The 25,196-nt window shown below is 40.9% G+C and overlaps 1 protein-coding gene across 1 annotated transcript in view; it reads right to left on the bottom strand.

Moving 5' to 3' along the window:
* PKHD1 (PKHD1 ciliary IPT domain containing fibrocystin/polyductin) overlaps nucleotides 1-25,196 on the bottom strand; it is a 454,138-nt gene that overhangs the window by 251,525 nt on the left and 177,417 nt on the right. The window contains exons 37-42 of the mRNA XM_034990755.1: nucleotides 18,815-19,025; nucleotides 18,272-18,429; nucleotides 15,799-15,990; nucleotides 12,737-12,862; nucleotides 10,140-10,196; nucleotides 9,665-9,795 (exon numbers count right to left, since the gene is read on the bottom strand). Coding sequence (XP_034846646.1) covers nucleotides 9,665-9,795; nucleotides 10,140-10,196; nucleotides 12,737-12,862; nucleotides 15,799-15,990; nucleotides 18,272-18,429; nucleotides 18,815-19,025 — 875 coding nt within the window. The remainder of the gene's footprint in view (nucleotides 1-9,664; nucleotides 9,796-10,139; nucleotides 10,197-12,736; nucleotides 12,863-15,798; nucleotides 15,991-18,271; nucleotides 18,430-18,814; nucleotides 19,026-25,196) is intronic.

Genomic DNA, 25,196 nt, shown 5'->3' on the forward strand with positions numbered 1-25,196 from the left:
ATTCCAATCAAACTGGACACAATGGATTCTCTTTACAAACTCAATAAAATAACTACAATAGAATCATCATTGTGTAATATACTTTAAGACAGCGTAGAAAATTAATTCCCTACAGAGTCTATTATTGTATACAGAGGTATTTTGCTTGGCCTACCCAATGTTTACAAAAATTGTTACTTTGTTTCTAATATTTTAAAATTGGGTCACTTGGGGCGCCTGGGTGGCTCAGTTGGTTGAGCGACTGCCTTCGGCTCAGGTCATGATCCTGGAGTCCCGGGATCGAGTCCCGCATCGGGCTCCCTGCTCAGCGGGGGGTCTGCTTCTCCCTCTGACCCTCTTCCCGCTCGTGCTCTGTCTTTCATTCTCTCTCTCTCAAATAAATAAATAAAATCTTTAAAAATAAAATAAAATAAAATAAAATAAATAAATAAAATTGGGACACTTGATATAAAAATTTAGACTCTCGGTTTTTTAACACTAAGCCCAAATTCCTTTGGGGTAGTCATGGACCAGCTGGAGCTAAGAAGCGCCTACCTTCTTGGATTATGGTTATTCTGGCATAGTCCCCACCCTTCCTCTTTCACTTATTTATGATACCAGCCTAGCACCCATGGGTATTTGAATTTACAACCTCTAACTCCAGGCAGTAAGGTAAATGGTATGTTGGCTGTTCTATGTTCCAGGAGGAGGAATGAAGGGCCAAGAGACCAAGCTGCTGGATGACTTCCTAGGCAATTATGTGCATCTTTTCTCTCTCAGCCTCAGAGGCTGGTCTGAGGCCAAGATGTCCATGTCTACCTAGAGAATAGAAGTCAAGAAACAGGCTGCTCATCCAGCCTCAGGCCCAAGCTTTGTGCTCCAGGGACAAAGGGAACTCCGGAGGCTTCCACATAGTTCATCCCTGATCAGTTAGGGGGTTGACATGGCCTGGCTGGTGTGACAATAAGAAAACTGCCATGTCCCCTCTGTGAGCAGCTCATCTCCTGGGAGCACATGCTATGGGACTAGGACAGCTCATCCTGAACATAGCATCAACTCACAGAAGAAGACAATTGAAAGCAGAAGGGACTACGATGCTGTGCAACCCAACAAGGAATTAAATGTCTTTTTATAAAACAATACTTCAGGGCGCCTGGGTGGCTCAGTTGGTTAAGCGACTGCCTTCGGCTCAGGTCATGATCCCGGAGTCCCGGGATCGAGTCCCACATCGGGCTCCCTGCTCGGCGGGGAGTCTGGTTCTCCCTCTAACCCTACCCCCTCTTGTGCTCTCTCTCTCTCTCTCTCAAATAAATAAATAAAATCTTTAAAAAAATAAAATAAAATAAAATAAAAATAAAACAATACTTCAGTGCCATAGTTGCCTCTCTACAGGGCTTGGTGGGACTGTGCTGGGATTGTCTTGCTAGAACAGTTTCTTAAACTTTAGTGTGCATGCAGGATAGAGCTGTAAGATTTAGCAAACAAAAACACAGAAGCCAAGTCAGATTTAAATTTCAGATTTGAAAAAAAAAAAAAAACTTTTGTCCAGTATAAGCATATCTCAAATATTGTATAGGATATACTCATACTAAAAATGTATTAGCTACATCTGAAATTTAAATTTAGCCTAATTAATTAATTAATTAATTAATTAAATTTAGCCCTATATGTCGTATTTTGTCTGGAAACTCCAACCTGAGGTATATAAAATACAGATTTCTAGGCCCCTACCACTAGATAATCTGACTTAGCAGGTGCTAAAGGTGATGGTGAAGGATTGAAAGACAGTATTGTGCACTCTTGAGCACCACAGGTGACACTAGGTGATCTTTTGACCCCATTTTGAGAACTACTTCTCTGGAGGCGACTGAGACACTAACACTGTACTGTCTAGTTACTGAGGGCTCCAACAGAGCTTCAAAAAGGAGAGAGACACTGAAAAGAATTTACTTCCTGGTGATTTTGCCATGAGCTGCTTGGGAGCCCCCTGCACATGGAAGCCACCATAGAAAACTGGAAGAGGGTAGAGACCTAGAAAAGCAGGGTGGGAATCTATTCCCAGATCCCCAGAGAAAATGTTGTCCAACTCAGTTCAAATTACATTTATGTTAAATTTTTCTTTTCCTTAGAAATATTTATCTTGTTCTTGACTTAGAACCAAGTGTGATAATAATACTCAGAGTAAAGATTTCTAGAGAAGCTGCTATTGTCCAGTTACCAGATTTTAGTCTCATTTACTTTCACAACAATTCTGAGTTATATATTATTATCACAATTTCACAGACAAAGAAACTGAATCTTGGAGATGTTGAGTAACTTCCTCAAAGTCACAGAGCTAATAACTCAGAGCCAATTCCATTCGTGTCCAAATCTAGAAGTGTCAGAAATTGTAGGCTAAAGTAAAGAAATGAAGGCAAGACCCAGAACCAGGATGCCAAAGAATAGGGCACAAGTGAAGAAATGTAAATAGTAGGGTGCAATACAAAGTCATGTCACCAGACCAAGGGCGAAGTGGAGAGTTTGTCATGGCCTTCCCAATAGTGGATAAAATATATTGAGCAACATTCTTTGCAGAAGGCTATGTATCATGGACATTGAATCAAGAGAAATCCCAGAGAGAAATTAACTGTCCAAGTAAACCAGCTCTTTGAGGTACGCATTTGTAGTCACCAGAAAAAAAGTAAGCGAACCCTTCAGACACCAGGTAACGTGGTGTACAAGACTGGAGTAGTGTTTGATATTGCTACATGAATATAGGTTTCCTCAAAATTGGAGATCATTTTTCAGGTCAGATTTAACTAAAGAGATGTTCTGTTCACACCCAAATTCCTTTCCATTCCACCAAAGGGAAAAATGGCATGTTCAGTTCAGAGGGCACAGAGAGACACATGGGTGAGGAATTGAGCCAATTCCCACTAGTCAGGAGGAAAAGACATGTAATTTTGAAGAGTATGTTTAAGAAGGTCTGAAACCCCAGCATTAAGGGATCGAGCATTATCAAGGCATAGACCCAAAGTTAATGAGGACTGGCTACTGACAGGCTTTTTGAACAACAGAAGAAAAGATTGAGACTGCCTGCAATGTCTATTGAATGCTAATACAGAGTGAGGAATATGGATGTTAGGACAGGACACCAAAAAGGGTTAGAACTGAAGGAGAAAGTTCTGGCTACTCAGGGCAAAGCTCTCTCATATACTTTCACATGGCTCAAGGAGTTTTACTCCATTCTGAGTGAGGGAGGACTGATGGTAGAGACTCCAAACACTTATAGCTGTTCTCTATTTATCCTTAGGTTGAGTAAAATCATTTCAGCCCATAGCTTCAGTCATTCTAGACTAATACTTTCTTGACTTTAATTCCTAAATGAAAGGATTTTAAGTACTATTAAAGGTAGCTCTCTGAACCTGAGTAGACCACCGGCCGTCATTAGATAGCAGTGCTCCCCACAGAAGGGGATTTTAAAGAGACTTGTCCTGGGGCACCTGGGTAGGTCAGTCAGTTAAGCATCTGCCTTCAGCTCAGATCATGATCCCAGGGTCCTGGGATCGAGTCCCACATGGGGCTCCCCGCTTGCCGCTCCCCCTGCTTGTGCTCTCTCCCTCTCTCTCTCTCTCTGTCAAATAAATAAATAAAATCTTTAAAAAAATAGACTTGTCCTCTCTGGGTGTGCTACATGTTCCACTAGGAACACATATGTACGTGCATGTGCATGCGCGCGCACACGCACACACACACAACCAAGCAAAGTCAGTATGGAGGAAAAACTGAAACAGGTTGTTTTAAAACCAGCAATATGCAACTTCTGCCTCATGTGAGAAGAGAATCAAATGCCCCAGTGCCCTGGTCCCTGGAGGTCTCCCGCCTCTGGGGAAGCATCAGGAAGGGCCAGAGTTAACCGAGACTGGAAGCCTGGCCAGCAGGTAGCAGCAAGGACCTGATCGGGGAACCAGCACATGCTGACACAATCAAGGTACTGTTTCCTTAACTTTTAGCTTATTATCCACTGTGTGCCAGAAGGATCTCTCATCCTGGGTATTTGTAATTAGCCCACCATTCCTCATTTTTTAATCCATTCCAGAACATTTTCTTTCTTTCCTTTTCTCCTTACTTCATTATTTTGGATTCCAAGCATTTCTCCAATTTCCTGAGGCCATTTAAAATTCTAATCACATGTCTCACCTACCACACGGAACTCGGCACAAGTGACTTTTGGACATCATGTAATATGAATTGAATTACTATTAAAGATGCTTACAGGACTTCAGGAAACCTGGGCTATCACTAAGACTCCAATCATCTTGAGGTGGCATGGTCTAGAGCTGGAGCTGTCTATCAGAGAGGATTTTTTTTTTCCGGAGAGCATCTGGAAAGCTCTAGAGAAATTCCCAGTTATCACAGCTGAAGGGGAGGGATGCTCCTGACCTTAAGTTGGTAGAGATCAGGAATGCTGCTCTACACAAGATAGCTTCTCACAGCAAAGAATTAGCACCTAAAATACTAATACTACCATGATTGAGAACCTCCGATCTAGACTGATGTTATGTGTTGTTGAAAGAAGCCAAGCCTGCTTTCCAGCAGCCCATCTCCAAATTTTGACAGAAAGACCACCTAAATATAAAAACATGGTTAATCACAGTAAGAATACTTTGACAGTCTTCACTAGGAAGGTATTTATATCGTTTAAAACATTTAAATCTGATATCAGGCATTCCCTCCCCAAAAGAACACTTATTGGCATCAAATCAGTTATCTCAATTTTTTCCTCATACTAGAAAACAGGAAATGCACTCATGATTCTCAGCTTTAGGAAGAATCACTGTTGCTAGGTTGGTAAATACAAGTGCCCAATATGTCTCTTCAGCCCTCACAGAAACACAAGGAAGTAACATGGCTATTGATTTTGTTATGATTAAACAACTGGAACCTTGCGCAGGGAAGTCCATGTGAAGTTCCACCTTCCACATAGCTTCCATGGAGTAGCTATGTCTCTAGCACGCATCTGAGCCATGGGAAAAGCCAGGAGTATAAAAGCACTGAGAGTTAGGGAATGGGGGTTTCTTAAATCCCTACCTTTTCTGCAAGTATGAAAACAATGAGAAAGGTACATCTCACTGGGATATATACCTCTATATCATTACCAATGAAATGCTCCATCATTACCAAGACTCTACCAGGAGGGAAAAGATTGAAATATTTCAAGAATATACTCCATGAACTACATCCGTATTCATCACCTTGGCCAGACAGGTGCTCAGAGAGTACATATTCTGAGCAAATGAATAGATTTGTGGAATCATCTGCCCTAGTGTTATTAGCATTTATGGAACATCTGGGTGAACATACATAAATATAAATGCTTTCCAAGTGCATTTATAGCTGGGCAGGATATTGTAACTTTGGTCTTCTGTTGCTGGTAAGGTTCACTTTTCTTAGAAAAGAAGCACTTGAACAGTCAGATCACATTACTTCCCAGCCCTTTTTACTCTCCATTCCAATTGGGTATGCTACAAATGATTCATGAGGAAAAACCACATATTTATGCAGGCAGCCAGCGGCTTGTGGGGAAGGGTTTAAGGCAAGCAGGGAATTTTGTGTGGAAATCAATTCTTTGCGGAAGTCAATGTATTATGGACATTCAAGCAAGAGAAATTCCAGAGAGAAATTAACTGCCCAAGTAAGCCAGCTCCTTGAGGTGTGCATCTATAATCACTAGGGGAAAAAAAGTGAGTTAACCCTTCAGGCAGCTCTTAAATATACATTAGCTATTGAGTGGGGAGAGCTAGAGAACTGAAATTGGCCTTTAAACACAGAATTCCTTACAAAATTGATTCACAAACCAGAACAAATTCCCCTCAAATTAAATGGATGTTTCCAAAGGGCTTGTCTCCAGGGTTTTTCCATGGACTATCCTAAACAGGAGTCTGGTCATGGGAAATTTCTAGTGCCTACATAAACATGGGATACTCTAGAGCTCTGGAAGTGAAGAGTCCCTTGCTGTTTGAGGGCAAAGACTTTCCAGCCTGAGGTTGACATAGGTTATGTCTACTGAAAAGATGGAGCCATGGAGCCTCTCGACAGATAGCACGAAATCTCCATAAACAGAGTCACAGACTCAGATGCTGGGGAGTCGAGGGAAGACAGCCTGGAAATGGAATGCTCTAAACGCTGCAGGTGAGGCCCAGAAGAACCACCACCGATCTGTTTTTCAACAGCACGGCAAAGGCCTACCTAAGGAGTATTCGGAGGAACACCATGAGTTCCTCAGACACTCAAACAGGAATAGCATTCTTGAATATCCTATCCCTAGCAAGAAGACACAAAGCACAGGTTTTGCCTCTCAGAGAAACCGTCCCTGGCTTGGCTCAGCTGCAGCCTGGGCCAGGAGGCAGACAGACCACTTATGCTTATGAAAGCTACAAAGGAATATCACACTTGAAATCCCCTTCTACAGTGCAGGGTTGAAGATGAGTGAACTGTCGAGGCGGCTGACGAGAAGCCAGGGTGAATTCCACGCGGTGGCAGAGCATTTGGTCCTAGGCTCTGGGCCAGGATAGCTGGGAATACCATGTCACCATAAATCACTGCAGACACTTAGGGATCAACTCCTTCTTCCCTGCCTGCCTGCCAAGCTAGAGACTGCATACTAGCGGAAGCGTTTAGGCTCTCAGAAGCAGCTGCCCAGCCACTAGGATTAAGTCACCTTTTTCAGGTCCAAATAAGGGCTTTAGTTCAGTTCATAGTTTTGTCCCAAGGTCAACGTCCTGGTTTTGATATTGCTATGGTGATGGCTGATATGGTGACAGTTATGGTTATGATATCACTGAGGGATATGGCAATGGTTATGGTGATGGTATCACTGGGAGGCATTGAGGGAAGGGGCCATAGGGACTCTTGGTTATGCTTTTGCAACTTCTTCTAAGTCTAAAATTATTTCAAAATTAAAAACTTAAGAAAACAAAAATGAAAAATCCCAATAAATCACACAAATAGAGTGACTTTTAAAAAAGATTTTGCCAGACTGCAAGAAAACTTCAGAACAAGGCAGGAGCAAAGGATACAAAAACCGAGCACACCCAAGACTTGACCGCCTTCCATTTAGGTGTAGTCTGACTCTGAACCACTCACATAGCAGGACATAGAAGCCACCCCCCAAACAGTTCCTCGGAATACAGGAACGTCTCTCTCCTGAATACCAGAAATACCCTGGGAGAGAGAAAAACCTTTTTCTACCACATCCCCTCCTGTTCCACAAATCACACACGTATCATTGTTATCATAGCTTCCTTATCATCCTTTTGGAGCTAAGGCATATTTCTAAAATATATTTTTCAAAGTACTCTGTGTATTGCCCACATAGGATACATTTAATAAACTTGAACTTAGTGTTTGCTCAATAACTGAAATGACCTTCATTGTCCCTCAGGGTCAAGAGAAGTTCATAAATTTTAGGTTTTGTCATATACACCAGTTATCACCTATGTCTTTAGTAGTGATACATTCTAAACAAAAGGATACAAAAGAGACAGCATAGCAGAACAACAGTGACATGCAGCTAAAAAAAACTGGAGTGCATTGTGCAATATTTAACCCTGAGAGTTAAGTCCCGTGGGATTTAATTGCTGCCTCAGATAAACATCTTATTTTTCAGTCATCAAAATGATTGTAGGATCTTGGAATCTATTCTTTACTTTTCTCTTTCCTCCCTCCATTCTTTGATTATGGAATCATACTTTCATTCATTCATTCATTCATTCATTATATTCAATTAATTCTTACTGAGCAACTACTATGTTTCAGATACTGTGCTAGGGTCTAAAAGCCTAATAAGCTAATGAAAAGACAACTACAGAATTTTAAGATCATTGAAGATGAAAATGTCAGGAATACACCTAATGAATATGTTTAATGAATCGGTACTACCAGCTTAAACTAAAGCCTCATTCTCAAAACATATATGTTATATTTTTTTTCACTTTTGTAAAGTGGATATAAGAGGAAAAAGTAAATGAAATTGAAATAGAAAGCATCTAATGGGAAACAAACAGCTTGCTTTAGACTCAGTTTTGTCCTTGCTGACTTGGTACTATTCACAGGTCAGTCTGCAAAAGCTCAGGTGACCTGTCAGCTTTTTAGATGGCCCCCTGGTCCTCTGCACCTATAGTCAACTCAATTACGCCAGTAGACAAGAGGCCAGGACCTGTGGCCACACTACAGTGGGCTACCCAGTGAAGCAAAGTCAGATGGACAGTACCCCTGGCATTCAATGCAGGATTTAGATACATTCCAGCCTCAGGCAGGAAGATGAACTGGACAAGGCTGAGGACTTACTTTCCTCTGGATATTTCAGTGTAGTCAAGTTACGCTGTCTGAGAAAGCATAAAAAAAACAGAGTTCTTTAGTCCCCAGAGCTGTGGGCATAACTGTGGAACAAGCCCCATCGTCACCAACACATTAAATGCCGCTCTTGTTATTCTGGGTCTGGAGTTTGGTTTCCTTCAGTCTAAAGCAGTTCAGCTTCCTTTCCTCACTGGCATATTAGCTGCCCCTATTAGGCACCTAAAATGGTGTGTAAGTGCTGTGCTTGGAATAACCGTAATTAAGAGTCTGGAGGAAGGTTGAGGAGATAACCATGACTTTTATTAGGGGTTACTCAGCTGAAGGTAATTAAAAACAGATGATCAGAGAGAGAGACATTCATTCTCTCAGTTCCTCAGAAATCTGGCATAATTGCCATGATACAAGAAATGTTCAGACTAGTGTCCCGGAAGACTGAGGCCCTTAACCCTTTGGTAGATGATCCATAGGATAGACTCATTAAAAGCAGAAACTAAATGGCCTTCCCACTATTCTGATGTAACTCTTCAATCACAGATCTATGGTTAAACTGTACGCTAAAAAATTAACTTCTTAAGGTGTTCAGAGAGAAATTTACCAAGGAAAAGTAATGTTAAGTTGTACTAAATAATGTGATGAAAAAGGCCATCAGAATGTGCTTTATTTGTCCTGGAATCTGACATGATCTCATATACGTCATGACTTTGCTGACCCCTAGTTCTTTTTTTTTTCTTTTTAAGATTTTATTTATCTATTTCAGAGAGAGAGAGAGAGAGCACGCACAAGCATGAGAAGGGAGAGAGGGAGAGGGAGAAGCAGGCTCCCCACGGAGCAGGGAGCCCAACGTGGGGCTCGGTCCCAGGACCCTGCAATCATGACCTGAGCCAAAGGCAGATGCTTAACCAACTGAGCCACCCAGGTGCCCTGACCCCTAGTCCTGAATACTCTTAAAGGGCAACAATATGACCATATTTATAGAGTAAGATAATGAAGACTTAATAAGTAATTATTATTGGAATTGAGACAAAAATCAGCAACCACAGCAGACAGCTCAGGAAGATGTTATAGTTTGCGTTAATCTCAAGGACCGGAAAATAATCAATATCTACTTTGTTTTGCTACAGGTAGCTAGATATTGCTTCAAAGAGTATTTGTAGGAATTTCTGAGAGAATGATTACGTTTATTCTAAAGCACTTGTTTAGCATAAAATCATAAAGTTGTTTTTCAATACCAGTGTGCCACAAGTAAACATTTTATACCATCCCACAGCTGCTGCCCCTCCAAATAACTTTTGGAGTGAATTTGACGGCCTCTCAGCTCTGACCTTCTTAGTGGAGCTACAGGTCTTACCTCTACAACGTTGGTGGGATTGCGGATATAGATACCAGATGGTGTCAGCATTTCAGGACTGGAGAGTGCCTCGGTGCCAGAAACACTGATGATCACATTGTTTCTTATTATATTTCCCTGTTCTGACCAGTCTAATTTAAGAAAAGATAAATCAAACCCAGAGGAGCCACAAACATAATTAAAATTTACATACCTCGACAGTCTTGCTTCTACTAGTACACATTACAGCCTACATCATGCATACATAAATATATATTATTTAGAAAACATTTAGTATGTTCCACAAATTTAAGATACCTAACATTTTGCCATCAGATCTGTCCGTAAAATACATGACAACTTAAGGGGAGTGTAACTCAATTTAAAACCAATTTCATGGAACACTACATCAAAAACTAATGATGTATGGTATGGTGATTAATCTAACATAAAATAAATAAATAAATAAATAAATAAAACCAATTTACATACTTACCCATTTTTTTTTCAGGAGTCGCTTCCCAAGAGATGTATTTTATGTCCGTGTCTGTACCTGAGAACAAAGGTCGTTACTTCATGCATTTCATGCCACCCAGGAAGATGAGAGATACGGCAACACTATTTCTTCTTCTGGGTCTGGCTTATTTTAAATTTGTTTGTGTGTTTTTAATTTATCGACCAAAGAGATATAGATTATATGGGCTTTTTAGTTCTAGAGTATCCTAATGAATCAGAAGTTCATTTTAAACAGAATAAACAACAAAGAAACAGAGGTACTCTTTTACTTCTTAGGAAGAGTCTAAGTGACTGTCTCTATAGTCAAGTGCCACATATGCATGTGTCTGCTCCAGCCCCTTCCCTAGCTGTTCAAATTGGCCACCAACTATCCGCAGTGGTCTGGAATAGAAGAGAATAAAAGAGCATGGGCCCTGCTACAGAGACCAATTAGCCATGTATGGGGCATCAGTAAAGAACAGCCCCACAGACCCTTCTCCTTATTAGGTATTTCGGTATATGAGCTTCCCATGTCCTTTCATGACCTGGGTTTACAAACCCATTTTGCATGAAGTTAAGTACTTTATAATGCACTAATAAACAAATATTTTAATTTCATCACCTGCAGCATAATAGATGTCAAGAGCTTCCAATTCAAAATAAGCACTAAAGGCTAAATTCCTCCTTCAGGTTTGTTTCCTTGCCTAGTTAATGTCTATTCCATATAACTGTTTTCGGCTAAATTAATATTGTTAGGGTACCTTCCTGAATTTCTGCTCCGGGTTTTGGCAAACTTTTCCCTTACACAGACAAAAGTAAGAATAAACAAAGTCAATCTCCACCTGTTAGTTTAACTGACCTGTAACTGTTCTTTCCAAACAAAAGATTTTCCTGCACCTGATTGCCACGATTGTCCTTAGTTCTTTGTCTTCTAGAGCTGGAGTTTGTTTTAAAGCAAGCTTATATGATCCATATTTTCTCATTAAACAGTTTCCCTCTCAGGATTAGGACCTTTATAGCTTTTTTCTCAACAGATCGTTCTTAAATGAAACACATACATGTTCCCACTGATGGTATCACAGAATTAATTTAAATGAAACACTATTTAACAAATATAGTCTGACTTTCACTGAAAACCTCTGATTTGCTTTTGTATTGCAATATATTCAAAGACCTTTTGTTCATTAATTCATTCATTTTTTTTTTTTTTAATTTTATTTATTTTTTAGAGAGCAAGCGAGAGAGAAACAGCATGAGAGGGGAGAGGGTCAGAGGGAGAAGCAGGCTCCCCGCTGAGCCGGGAGCCCGATGTGGGACTCGATCCCAGGACCCTGGGATCATGACCTGAGCCGAAGGCAGACGCTTAACCATCTGAGCCACCCAGGCACCCCAATTCATTCATTTCTTTCAACAAATATACCTACAAAGGACTAGTTAATGTGCTAAATGCTAAGGAAACAATGTTCACATTAAATCTGGTGGTACAAACAGACATTAATCAGATGATCAGAAACATGATATGTAATTTTAAATCAATAAATGATGACTAGTGCCCGAGGAGCTTAAACAGAGGGACTTGATTTGGGGGTGTGGGGGAGAGAACTTTTCAGGAGGAGAGCGAGCAGTATGAGTAGAGGGAAAGAGTTTGTGCGAAAGCCTTGAGGGGAAAAAAATGTGGCCTTTTGAAAGAATTAAAACAGTTCAGTGTAGCTAGAGTACAAAGGAATAGAAAAAGAGCAAGACAAGTTCACAAACGTTAATAGAGACAAAATCGGGCGCCTGGGTGGCTCAGTTGGTTAAGCGACTGCCTTCAGCTCAGGTCAGGATCCCAGAGTCCTGGGATCGAGTCCCGCATCAGGCTCCCTGCTCTGCGGGGAGCCTGCTTCTCCCTCTCCCACTCCCCCTGCTTGTGTTCCCTCTCTCGCTGTGTCTCTCTCTGTCAAATAAATAAAAAAATAAATAAAATCTTAAAAAAAAAAAAAATAGAGACAAAATCACTGAGGGAGACTTCTAAGCCAGGTTAAGGATTTAGGATTGTATTCTAATAGCAATAAGAAATTCTTAAAGAGTTTTAAGGATGGGAGTGATATGATGCAATCTGTGTTTTTTAGGGATAATTCTGGGTTCTGCAAGGGGAATGAACTTTAGGAGAAAAAAGTGGATACAAGTGACCAAGCAGAAGATTCTGAAACATGAGCATCTTTAGCAAACCACAGGAGAAACTAAGAACAGAATTCAGAATTTTTAACTTCCTGTCCAACATCAAGGCTTAACACTTCATGAGACTGTACAGAGATTTATTTATGTGACTTTAAATTATGGTGAAAATTGCTGACAGTAAATTTGAAAACCTCCCATTTCATATTTATTAACCTGAATTGAAATGTCTCCTTTAAAAGATCAGTTTCCTCTTGATACAGTTGAGGAAGCTAATTAGTGTTGGGTAAATTTAAATTCAGAATTTTAAACTATGGCCTATTTCCAATGATCAGAGGCTAAAGTTTTTACAGATTGGGAATTCAAATTTTGGGAAAATTCCTCTTGAAAAACCATTTGTCCTACTCAAGAATGCCGAAATGAAACAAATTCATCACTTACCTACCAGCAGTGCATGGCCTAAAATATTGTAGAATACATTACTGTCCACCTTCAGGCCCAAGGTCCTTGACATGCTAAGGCCTCTACTGAAGGAGCTCCACACTGTGCAACCCTGTACATAGGAATCTGAAGAGGAAAGAGTAAGTCAAACATTTGAAGTGAATCTTGAAGGTTCCTTAGATTCTGTTCATCATTTCCAAAGCAAACTGTAATATAACTGAGAACATTCCCCCTACAATAATGAAACTCAGGAAATGAGGAGTTGGAAAGAAAAATCAAATCAAGAAAATGGGCAACCCAGGCCAAGGCACCTCAAAGATACCAAGGATAAGCAAGGTGGAATCCAAGAGTCAGGTGCTAGAAAGAAAACCATCTGAGAAAGAGACAGTATGGCCAAACCACCAAAGAATTCTTGGCTGTCAGGATTTCCAAATGGCCACCATCTTTGCTATCCTCATCACAATATGGCAGACAGTGGCTAAAGAGAAGTCAAGGACAATGTGAAGAGTACTCTTGAAGGACCAAACCATGAACTTTGAAAATCACATCTTCCATGTGGAGATACAGTCATTATTTCTTCAGGCTGTGACATATTTTTTTTAACTTGCCAGGCAATTATATCCTTGGCCTAAGACAGCCAGAGATTCTTATTCAAAATGTAAGTAAAGCCAGAGGTTGACCTGAGGATCATGACTTTCACATTTGAACGTGGTAGGTTGATGAGAGTGAAAGGCAAGTACCTCTACTATGCTAAAAGAAATTGACATTTAGGAAAATCATTACCCTGGCTCCATGGGCATATTTTATACCCCCCCCCATGAAGTTATATCAACTGGATCAGTCAATAAATAAATATTTACTGAGTATCAACTATATATTTCAGGAATTGGACAAACAAAACTAAGTAAATTCTGCCCTTGTGTATCTTCATTCTGGTGTAGGAAACTTACATTAAAATAATAATGGATAATTAAATGATAAATCCTGATAAAGGAGTTTTATATTACTTCCAGGTAGTGAGAGATATTATATAAATATCAAATGTTTGAAGTACTGAAAAAATTACTTTGGTTTATGGAATAATTTGACTTTTAAATTGGAGCTATCCAGAAAATTCTCAATGACAATGTCACTATAGACACTGAGCCTCCACATTCTCCTAGATCCCAGCTCCTCTGGTACCAGATACCCTCACATTACTCACCAATAAGTTAACCCATCCATACCCACCTCTGTAGGAAACACTGCCTGCTGCAGACTTTTCCTGACTCCAGATCTCTACATACACTCATTCAGTATAGGCTTGCGCATCTGAACAATCAATAAGCACTAATGTGTTTTTGGAGCTATTATGGGCAGAATTCAGGGATTTACCTGTAAAAGTAGCAGAGATGCCAGCACCTTCTAACTCTAGTGCCTAGGCGCAATTGGCCACACAGGGTACAAGAGCCTTCAGGGCATGAAACAATAAGAGATTCTTTGGCAAGCATGCCAGAAGCTTCTAACCCCTCCCAGGAAAGACAATTGCATTTTAACAGAGACCTACAGGGGATAATATATGAATTCAGTGCTTTTCAAACTTTTTAAAGCACTGAATCCTTTCCAACTAAAACTAAACTTTAAAAAAATAGATAAAAGTGTAGCTATTCTGAAGCAGGTTGGCGGAGGCAGATAGACTTTTGAGCAAGGAAAGATTTGATTACATTTAATCAGTATAACTCATATGTGACTTCTACCCTGACTGATACTGGAGCTTGTCCCACATCAAACTTTATGTGGCACTATAAGCACCAGGAGACCAAAGAACCAGGGAGTACGGTACAAAGATACTGATCATCCCAATGTGCTAGGGAAGGAGCCATGTTAGGAAACATCTCCCTAAATGAGAGATATTATATAAATATCATATGTTTGAAGTACTGAAAAAATTACTTTAACTTGCCAGGCAATTATAATGAATGTCAAAATAAATAATGTGGAGATCTGGAAAATTAGGATAGACATCCTTGGTGTGCGGATTATTGGAGGTGAGAAAAAAAAATGCTGCAGGTGCCAGGATTCTGTCCTCAAGGATCTCAAGGATTACTTTGTCATTGCTTGCTGAAATTCTACCATCTCTCTAGACCTGCTTGAACCACCAAGTATGTCCTGATACTTCCTGTCAGACATCACCCCCAGAGCACCAGCCCTTTTCAGGAAGGCAAAGCTTGAATGTGTGGGTGTTGGAGAAGCTGGGGGTGGGGAGGGTGATTCAGAAAAGGAGCTGCTGTCCTCATTACTTAGCATCTCTGGTTCTCTGCATGTCCGCATCCGGTATTGGGTTTTTGCCCTGGATGTTCCTATGTCTCTCCAACTTCAGTTTTAGAACCTTTATTTACATCTGGTCATAGTCTTCTTTTCTGGTTCTGATCTTGTTTTTCACCTAGTTGTTCTCATCTGCATTTGATGTTTCCTGCTCCCTTCCTATATCTTTAGCTCTGGCCAAGATCTGCACACTCTGCCTGCTCAGTGTGCCCAGGAGAAGTACCTGGTTCTCAGCCCATTCTCCCCTATTTTCCCAGGTAGAAGACTCCTCTGAGTTAGGACAACTTCATATGGAAATGCTTTCTGCTGTGCTGGGCTCTCATAGCACTGATAATTTATACTATTCAATATCCATTTACCTGCAATCACAAAGGTAGTAAATGACAGAAGCAGGATTCAAAACACAGATTTGTGTGGCTCACTCCATGTCTGTTGTACCTATAGTGATGTTTCCCACAGTGTATTCCTTAGACTACTTGTTCCAGAATCACAAGGCTTGCTTTTAAAAATTCAGATTGCTAGGCCTACCTTAGACCAGAATTTGTCAGGGCAGAGTCTATAACCCTAAATTTTAGTGAGTGCCCCAAATAATTTTTGTTAGGCATACTAAAATTGGAGAACCATAGATCTAGAATATAAATTATCTACCTTTGAACCCCCCATGTCCCCATCTGATACCTATCATGACCCTTGCATGTACAACCTTGAACATGGAAGAAGAGAGAAAAATGAGAAGTCATAGGCCTGGGCCTGCTTACCTCTCATAGCTCCCACCAGAGTCAGGGAGCTCAGATGCTTACGGAAGGCTTGCCCCAACACCCGAAACTGCACTCCCTTCAACTGGACCTGGCTGGGCTCCTCTGGGAAAGACTGAACAATGACTCTGGCCCCCAGATCCCTGGATCCCAACATCTTCTCACTCTTGGAATATAAACAGTCCTGCAAATCCCCTGAAACACAGAATGAAGCCGGGGGGTCCTGAAGCAGGTGCAACGTGCTTCTAGACAAATCATCTGGTATGAAATTTACTGTCAGCACAAGAGACAAACCATTATTGTTTGTTTCATTTAATAATCTTATTTCCCTTTTACTTTGATTCTCCTCTTTGGATTATTAATTAAAACATCTGATAACTAGGACATGATGTTGCCTTCACTCTATTATTTCCAGAAGCCCCCAAATCAATCACCTTAATTACTGTCACAAAGAGGCTGACTATAACCCACAAAACCAACCTAAATAGATGCTTATTTCAATCCAAAAGATCCCCTGGAGGGAGTGTGCAATAAAATGACCTTCTCGTGGTTGATAATTGTAGGGAAGAAATGTGAGCGCTGAATGTAATCACAGCTCTTTTTAGTCTTAAGCTGTCCAGTGGAGTTTCCCCCCTTTATTTTGCTGCTTTGTAGTTTGGGGACATAGTAATAAAGCCACTGCAGAAATGGCAAAGGGCTCCAGAGAAGCAGCTGAGCAGCATCCTCACCACCCTCATCCTCAACGCCTCCTTCCCAGCCAGTTCCCTAGTGAGGACAACAAACTGCACAACTCTAATACACTCAGCTACCATTGCATCAAAGTGTTGTGACCTCAGGATCCAGGACACTTTCTGTGGACACATGGCATTTGGTGGTGTGAACTAACCTCAGAATGGATAAGAACTCATTTTCTGAATTAGTTCTTTATTATCCATGTTAATAAATCAAAATGCCACAAATACAAAATGATGTATCATTCCACAGTGAATAAGTCACAGTAAATTTGCTAACACCCAGGAATAAATATATAAGTGGTAAATAAAGAGGTGTTTCACATTTGTAAGCTTTATCACAATTTTGATTATTTCTGCCAGTGATCCATAATATTTTGAGTGGCCAGGCCTCATATTATTTATTTGGCTGCCTCATTTCCACACTTTAGCCCCATACGAAAGGGCGAGCGATATGTTGTTTTTTTAAGGAATGTCTATTTTGATTTATTTTGAGAATTTTGTAATAACATTTAAGAGTTGTAATGAAATCAGGGATTTTTCCATTAGGAGCCAACAGATTTGCAATGGCCCAGACCTAGAAGCATGAGCTCCCTAGCAGCACAATCAGACGCAGCATTTTAGACAATATGATCTGAGAATACCTGTATGAGAACTACCGAGATAGTTTGAATACAGTGCAGTTCCCATTTCAGCAAAATTGTTAAATTTGGCAATCATTGGATTCTAACCCACAGTATCCAAACCTTTTTCAGAATGACATGTTTGTGAGCTAAGTGACTGGGTGGTGGAGGGTAGAATCAAGGTCCCTCTCACCCAACCACATCCCAACATGACACCCACATGCATCTATATGTAGACATGACTCAAACCTTTAACTCCAGCCATGGCATTTCTGCCAGGCTCCAGACACTCCCAGGCACCTCTACGCAGGTCCTGGCTTGGCATCTATCCCGACATGTACAAAATTAAAATCATGATCTGTAGCCTCCCACTCCAAAAGCTGTTCTTCTTGCCATCTCGCTAAATAGCCTCATCATCCATCCAGAGCTCATGCCTGGGAGTCATCCTTGACACCCACACCATCCTAAACCAAAGTTGACAAATGATATCTTCACAACATGTGAAAGCCTCATAATCTACAGCCTGGGAAACTAAAACATAACCTACTAAACTAACCATCCCTGAAATAGATGTTTAATAGGCACATCAGTGTGATTCAGTGCCTGTTATTCTTCTAGAAGATAAATTGACTTTTTCAACCACTTACTTAAAGTATGTGGTAGTTCACTCAGAAAACAAACTCTAAAAGTAGGGGTGAGGTGGGGGGGCACAAGAGCCCCATCAGTCTAATCAGTAAGAATGTTCTGCCTGGGTCTATGATTCTGTCATTAAATTGTTTTCCTGAGAATTTTAGAAGGGGCCTGGAATCAGAGTTAAAACTTCCTTATAAATTCCCTTGGAAATTTAATCTGACTCTCCGGATTTAATTATTTAACAAGATTTTTTTTTCCCCAGAGAAATAATTTCACAGGTAGAAACTTGTTTACCTCGTTTACAAGGTCGTGGAAGGCAAGAGACGAAATGACATTTTATCAAGAGCATTCTGAAAACTAAAGAATATTACAGACATGCAAAGGTTAAGGGTTTATTCCATTTTGAAGGAAGTCGACATTACTACATATTGTTTGACAGGAAGAACATTCTTTTTCACTCATTGACTTCCCAGCAAAATACTTCTCTACCTTCTGAAGCACAGGCCTCCTGGCATGAAGCAAGGTGCTTCATCCTCTCGGCAGTGAGATTTCCTTGTATGGTGACACTCCTGCTAAGCAGCACTACCATGACTTTTAAAACATGGCGTTCTCCAGCCACCCAATTGTCTGTGAAGTTGTGAGAATATCTGAAGAAAAAACACATGGAAAACACTCATCTGAAGATATTACTCCAAATCTGACTAAAATAGTAAGCCACTAGATTAGCATAATTCTCCTTTGGGAGTCTGTTTCTTTACAAACTCAGGTACAAAAGAGTTGAACTATGGGCACAAGTGTGTGAGAATTAGGGGCACTGCACCATAAGACGGAAGTTCTAGAGTCTTACAGGAAAATCTTATTCAAGAAGTCTGAATCTTTCAAACATTTTGCGCTTTGTAATTTTCTCATCAACACATCTAGCACTACTTAATGTCAAAAGACATCATGGAAAGACAAGCAAGTGTCCAGACGCCAACACAGTTAAGACCTCATCTGCTTCCGTCGAAACAGAGCCAAGCTGACATTCAGTACCTCAAGGGTGACCTCAGATGGAGGTCTGTATTGTGCACGGCTTCCACAGTGACAAGCTCTTCCATGGGTTTGGCACCTTCAACACCTATTCCGCCAACGATGACAACTTCATCCCCGGGGCGCCAGTCCACGGCATCCTCCAGAGCCAACACCGTGTCCCGGGCTGAGGTAGCTGCTCGAAGATGGGTGACAGTTACTTCTGGGAGCAAACCTAAAGCCGAGTGAGGAAAGCTTGCCTTTAGACATTTTAATAGTTAACATGAGTTTGATGTTATTCAGCCAAAGAATCCTGTGAAGGAAGAGTCTGGGAAAGCAAGCTTCAGGCTTGATGAGCACCAGTGCTTTTACTTTTTTTTTTTTTTTTTTTTTTTTTGGATATTACTTTTCTCATCTGTGACATGTTGCAATAAAAAATAATGCAGGATTGAACATGGCAGGGGGTGAAAAATACAGGAATTGGAGGCAGACTCAACTGACAATCGAATCAGTTTTGCCATGTTCTAACCAAGGGTAATATACTCAAGGATGGGCTCCGGTTTCCTTCCCCACAGAGTGGTAAGAGGATTAAATGAGGAAACTATGAAACATCTAGGTTGGACCTTGCACATAATAGATCTAAAACATATTTTAGTCTTTTCCTTCCTGGCATCACACTGTTTTGAGAATGAAATTTTACCACCTCTTTCTTATGCCAAATAAAAACAAGTGGCTATGAGAGTCTCCGATATAAAAGTTCATAACAAATCTCTAACCTGAAGACTTCAGCTCAGTTTACAGATAGGGTTAGTAGAATACAGAATCAAAATTACCTTGGATTGGTTGTCCTAAGCCTTGATGTATTAAATGATCCCTTCAAACTCTAAAGTGTGTGTGTCCAAGATGGCTTTGCTAAGCAAAGTTGAAGACAGGGAAACTTGAGACTCTAGAGATCTTGGTTTGTATCAGGGTCCAGCTCATCCATCTGATCCTCCCCATGCCAGGATGCTACTCCTTAACTATCAAAGATTCAAGAAGATAGTCTGTCTCCCAGTTTATTCTGGCCTTTCCCAACAAGGGTCAAGGCAAAGACTTTTTTCAAGCCATTATCTGAAGCAATACTTCAGAAAACACATGGCTTACTCCCAACTCCTTCTTCTTTCCTCAGTACATTTCCTTCCTCCTTTGCAATAGATCATAATTTACCTTTAGCCCACAGCAACTTACTGTCCTCCCTTGTTGCACTAAAGTAAAGTAATAATACTTGAATCTCAAACTACAGAGGTAGCCGGCAATAAATCATTTTCAAATTATTTTAAACTTCCCTCTTTATTTATGTGTCTGTGTGTGCATGGGCACTTGTACCAATAATGTTGTTCTAGGCTTAGAAAGGTCCCTAGGTTAATGATGTAATTTCTGAAGTTTACTTGGGCAATAATTTTATCTTGAAATAATTTACAGAGTTCAAAATTTCTAATTATAGGGCAGGCAGAAATTAAGACATAAATCATCCCAAAAGAAAATAATTTTAATTTTATTCCTTGTTTGTATGTTTTAACCTTTGGGAAAATAAAATAAAATAAAGTCTCTTTATATGTATAAGCATACATATGCAAATTTCTGTGATCCGTTCTTGAATGTCTATACAGAAAATTTTCTACCAGGCATAGAAAATGTTTATCAGGGCGCCTGGGTGGCTCAGTTGGTTAAGCGACTGCCTTCAGCTCAGGTCATGATCCCAGGGTCCCGGGATCAAGCCCCGCATGGGGCGGGCTCCCTGCTCCGCGGGAAGCCTGCTTCTCCCTCTCCCACTCCCCCTGCTTGTGTTCCTGCTCTCGCTGTCTCTGTCTCTGTCAAATAAATAAATAAAATCTTTAAAAAAAAAAAAAGAAAATGTTTATCAAAGACAAAAATGCTCTTAAACTCTGTGATCAATTGTGCACAATACTAAATCAATATGCAAAAAACCCCTACTCTGCACCTACCAACATGCAAGCTTCAGGTAGCAGAACCAAGAGTAGGGACAAAAAGGTATTTCTCAACTAATCATTCTTATAATAGTCAAGTCAGAATGAATGAAAAAAATTCACAGAATCTTTGAAGTGCATTTTTAACTATTAACATAAATGTATGTCCTTTCAATTGTTGACAGAGCTTTTAGAAAGCAGTAAAATCATCTCATAACTTACGCACTCTCATGGCAAAATAATACCTGTCTATGTGTATGACCAAAGCATCAAGCTTGGATGTTTCATCAGTGCCTGCGTCGTATTTCCAGCTACATGGTAGACATTGACATTTGGATGAGCTACTGTTATCTCAAACTCACAAATGTCAAAGTAAGTACAATATCACCTGAGCTAGACCCTCTGCAAACACCTTTTTCTCTTCTGACCATTCTGCCTTATTCTTTTTTTTAAACTTTGCTAAGTTATTTTAGTTACATTCTTTTTTGCTTATAACCTGCAGTATCTGCCTACAATACTCAGTAACAAAGCCCCAAATTCCCTTCCTGACTTTCAAGACTCTCCATAATCTGACTCTACTTGATGGTCTTTGACTCTGTAATAAACTCTCTATTCCAGGAAGCCCAGTCTGTTTACCTCTTCTCATTTGACAGGATCATTCCTTCCTCTATCCCTTCACCCATTTTACCCCTTCCACCTGTGTGCCTTGCCTGCCTTCCCTCATCTATTCTTCCAAAATGCAGCTCAAGCCCCACTTCTTCCATTGGATTTCAGGGAGCACTTCAGCCCATGGCTAATGTCCGCTTCCTCCTATAGACCTTGTAGTGATGTGGAGCTTGTACTTGAGCAAAAGATCTGTTTATATCTGGGATTTGGGCATGCCCAGGTTTGCGGCTAGACTGTGGGCCATTTGTTTGAGTTGCTTTGCGTGGGAGGAGAAGCTTACACAAAGGAGCAGAGAGAAAAATAGAGGATGACAGGGTCTGTCTCAGATATAGGCCCTTTTTCCTGAGCCCCTGGATCCACGACTGAACCTGAGAAAAGGACCTGAAGGAACTCTCCAGATGGCTTTTGCACCTGAAGCTCCTCTGCCTGGAACTCTAGCACTAACTCCCTCTGCCTCAGTCTTCAGAATGATGTTCATTTTGGTTCCTCGGAGAGGCCTCCAAGACCTCCCAAATGGGCCCAACCTTGTGTTATAATCTGTCCCATCACCATGTTCTTCTCCTTTCTAGCACTCAACACACTGCAATTTGATCTCTTACTGTAATTCTGTCTGTCTCCCCTACTGCACAAGACAGTAGGAACTATACCTACATTGGCTCACCATCACAGCACCAATGCCTATCACAGTGTTTAGCATATAATGGGTGTTCAATAGATGTGTACTGAATGAGGAAAATCATGACTGAGACATGGAGAAATAAGCACCCCAATGTTCTGGTGTCCAGGTGATCAGGTGGAACCCCAAGTGGCCAAGAGAGGTGGTCACCACACTTCATCATGGGACACAATACTCCCACATGGCAGGGTTTGACCAACTGGGTAGCACTGAAAGCTACCCTTAGCACCCACGCTTTCAGTACTCTCATGGCAGCTACCAGCAGCAGGGACAGCACCTTCCTGAATGGAGGACAATGACCAAGAAAGCCCAAAGAGGAGGGAAAGTGGATGAAAGAAGCCTCACGGTGACAGCAACAAACAGATTAGTTGATGAACTCACACGACATTTGTCATGATGACACCTATCACAAGCAGGCAGGAATGCTGAAAAACACTGGAGATTCTGTGAGAGTTGGGGGGGAGGGGGAGGGAAATACATTTTTTGTTGTCACTGCTGAAATACACACAGGCTGAGAAGGCTCGGAGGGGGGAGGGAGTGGCGGCCGTGCTGAGGAGACAAGCTATGTAACCTATAGTCAGTACCATATATTTCAGTATTAAATTATTCCGTAATTATCACAGTGCCTATGTCTTATCTCCCACCTCAACATTTACTACCTGAGTGCACGGCCACTGCTTTATATGTTTCCTTTATATATGTCACAATTCCTAACCCAGTCCTGGGCTCACAATTAGCATTCAGCTCATAAGGATTTAAATTAACTATTTTGAATCCTGCCTTCTGGATACTCACTTGCAAAATCCCATCAGATATATGCCTAGGAACATCTGGGTGGCTCAGTCGGTTAAGTATCTGCCTTGGGCTCAGGTCATGATCCCAGGGTCCTGGGATCAAGTCCCGCATCCGGCTCCCTGCTCAGCGGGGAGCCTGCTTCTCCCTCTGCCTACCGCTGCCTTGCTTGTGCTCTCTCTATCTCTCTAACAAATAAATTTAAAAATCTTTAAAAAAAAGATATATGCCTAAGTAAGTATATAATATCCAATATGCTTAAAAGCAGAACAAACAATGCAAACATTTATTAAGAACTTAGAATAAACCCAACCTAGGCTAAGTCGTTTCACTTGAAGTAAGAACTGTTTGTTTTTTCTTGTTGTTTTTCTTTTGACAGATTAAACAGATTAGGAAACTGAAATGCTTCAGGGACAAGATTTGACAGTCATGAGACGTCAGCACTGAGTTCTGAAACCAGGGCTTCTGAGTCCAGAACCAAAGAACTGGACACATAATCGAATTGCTGGCCTCTGGAACTAACTCTAAATGAACTGTACCCAGATAGCTTTGATACTCAAAAAATTATTTTCCTTACTTCATAAATGTTATTTAAGTGCCTCACAAGGCAAACCAGCCAGCTTCTGTGATGAGGAAAGCGTTGCCCGCATTGTAAACGTGAGTCATTTCACTTCAAGAACTCTTAGAAAACCCAAGTTGGGCACCTCTCTTCCTTTCTCTACCACAAATCAAAAAACATAAAAATACAGTTTAAAAGCTCAATAATTTATGAAAATGTTCAAATGAAAAGGGTTAAGCTCTTAATGTGTAATTTAATACAATGTTTAACCACTTTGGGCTTTCAACATTGACCTGTTAACCAACAAACTATTCATTTACTCCCACTAATGACTTCGACTCATAATTGTATTTCCTACAAATTATTGTCCAAGCATTTCGGTGCCATTCATCTGTAATTGCACAGTCCCAGAGAACCATCTTACCAAATGGGCATGGAGAGAAAGAAAATAATCTTTGTGGGTTAACACACTTTAAAATCACTAATTACCCTCTGTTTATTTTGTAGGACTTCAATCTTTATTCCAAGTGAGTAACTGCCAAGACCTTCCCAAATCACTGGGTGGGGAGGTAGTGAAGGATGAGGAGAGGAAAGAGAGGGAGAGAGAGTGAGGGGAGGGGAGAAAGGAAAGGAAGAATCATTTCATTAAAATAATATTCACATCAGAATAGAAAGATAAAGGAACTCACAAAAGAACCAGAAATATTTTTCTGAAATACATGCAAATGATTTCCCCCTATTTCTGCATGCAACTTCACATTATGCATAGCAAAACGATGAATGCTGCCGTGTGTGTGTGTGTGTGTGTGTGTAGATGGATATTTCTCATGCCCTGGAAAGACAGACATGAAGAAAACAGAGTCCCTGTCTGCCAGAGTCCATGACCAGTACCAGAAATGGACAAAAATCACAGATGTACAGTGTTAAGTGTTAAGACAGAGGGACATCCGGGGTCTACTGCTGTACAAACATGGAGCACCAAGCTCACACAAAAGGAGGAGTTGTTTCTGGGATTGCTTCCCAGAAGAGGTGATGACTGATCTGGGTCTTTAAGAATAAGTCCTAGTGGGCCAGATGACAAACCAGGCAGGGCACTCCAGGCAAAGGCAATGATATATACAATGGTGTGGGCCAACGTGACACATTCGAATAGCTGCTATATGCAGCATGGGCAGAATGCACATACACAGAAGGGGGCTTGCTGATAGAGTGAGAGTGTACCTGGGAAGGCGAGCAAGACCCACTCAGAAAGGGACTCCCAGGCCCTCCCAAAGAACTAAGAGTTTATCCCAAAAGTAGCCACCAAAGGAATACTTGAGATGGTAACAACGAAATCACACTTTTGTGAGACCAGTGATATTTTAAGACCATGAGTATACAAATCAAATTGAGGAGAGAGAATCCTTAGTGAGAAAATGTACTCACTGCATATTTGGGAGAATGAGAAAAAACCTGAGTCAAGTCCTAAGATGAGCAAGAGCCAGCCAGGGCGCAAGAGGGAGCTCTATGTGTTCCAGGAACAAAATGGAGATAGGAGGTTCAGGAGAAGACAAATGAGATGGCACGGTGTGACTGGGCAAGATGGTGCAGGACCTTGTTGGAGTGTTTTCAAGAACTTAAATCTAACTTAAAATAATTCCGTGATCAAATTTCTGTTTTTACAGGTCACTCTGGCTGTTGAGTGAAGGGAAGGGAAGGGAAGGGAAGGGAAGGGAAGGGAAGGGAAGGGAAGGGAAGGGAAGGGAA

This window comes from Mirounga leonina, unplaced genomic scaffold, assembly GCF_011800145.1.
Source record: "Mirounga leonina isolate KUSES-001 unplaced genomic scaffold, KU_Mleo_1.0 Mir_53, whole genome shotgun sequence".
Classification (NCBI taxonomy): Eukaryota; Metazoa; Chordata; class Mammalia; order Carnivora; family Phocidae; genus Mirounga; species Mirounga leonina.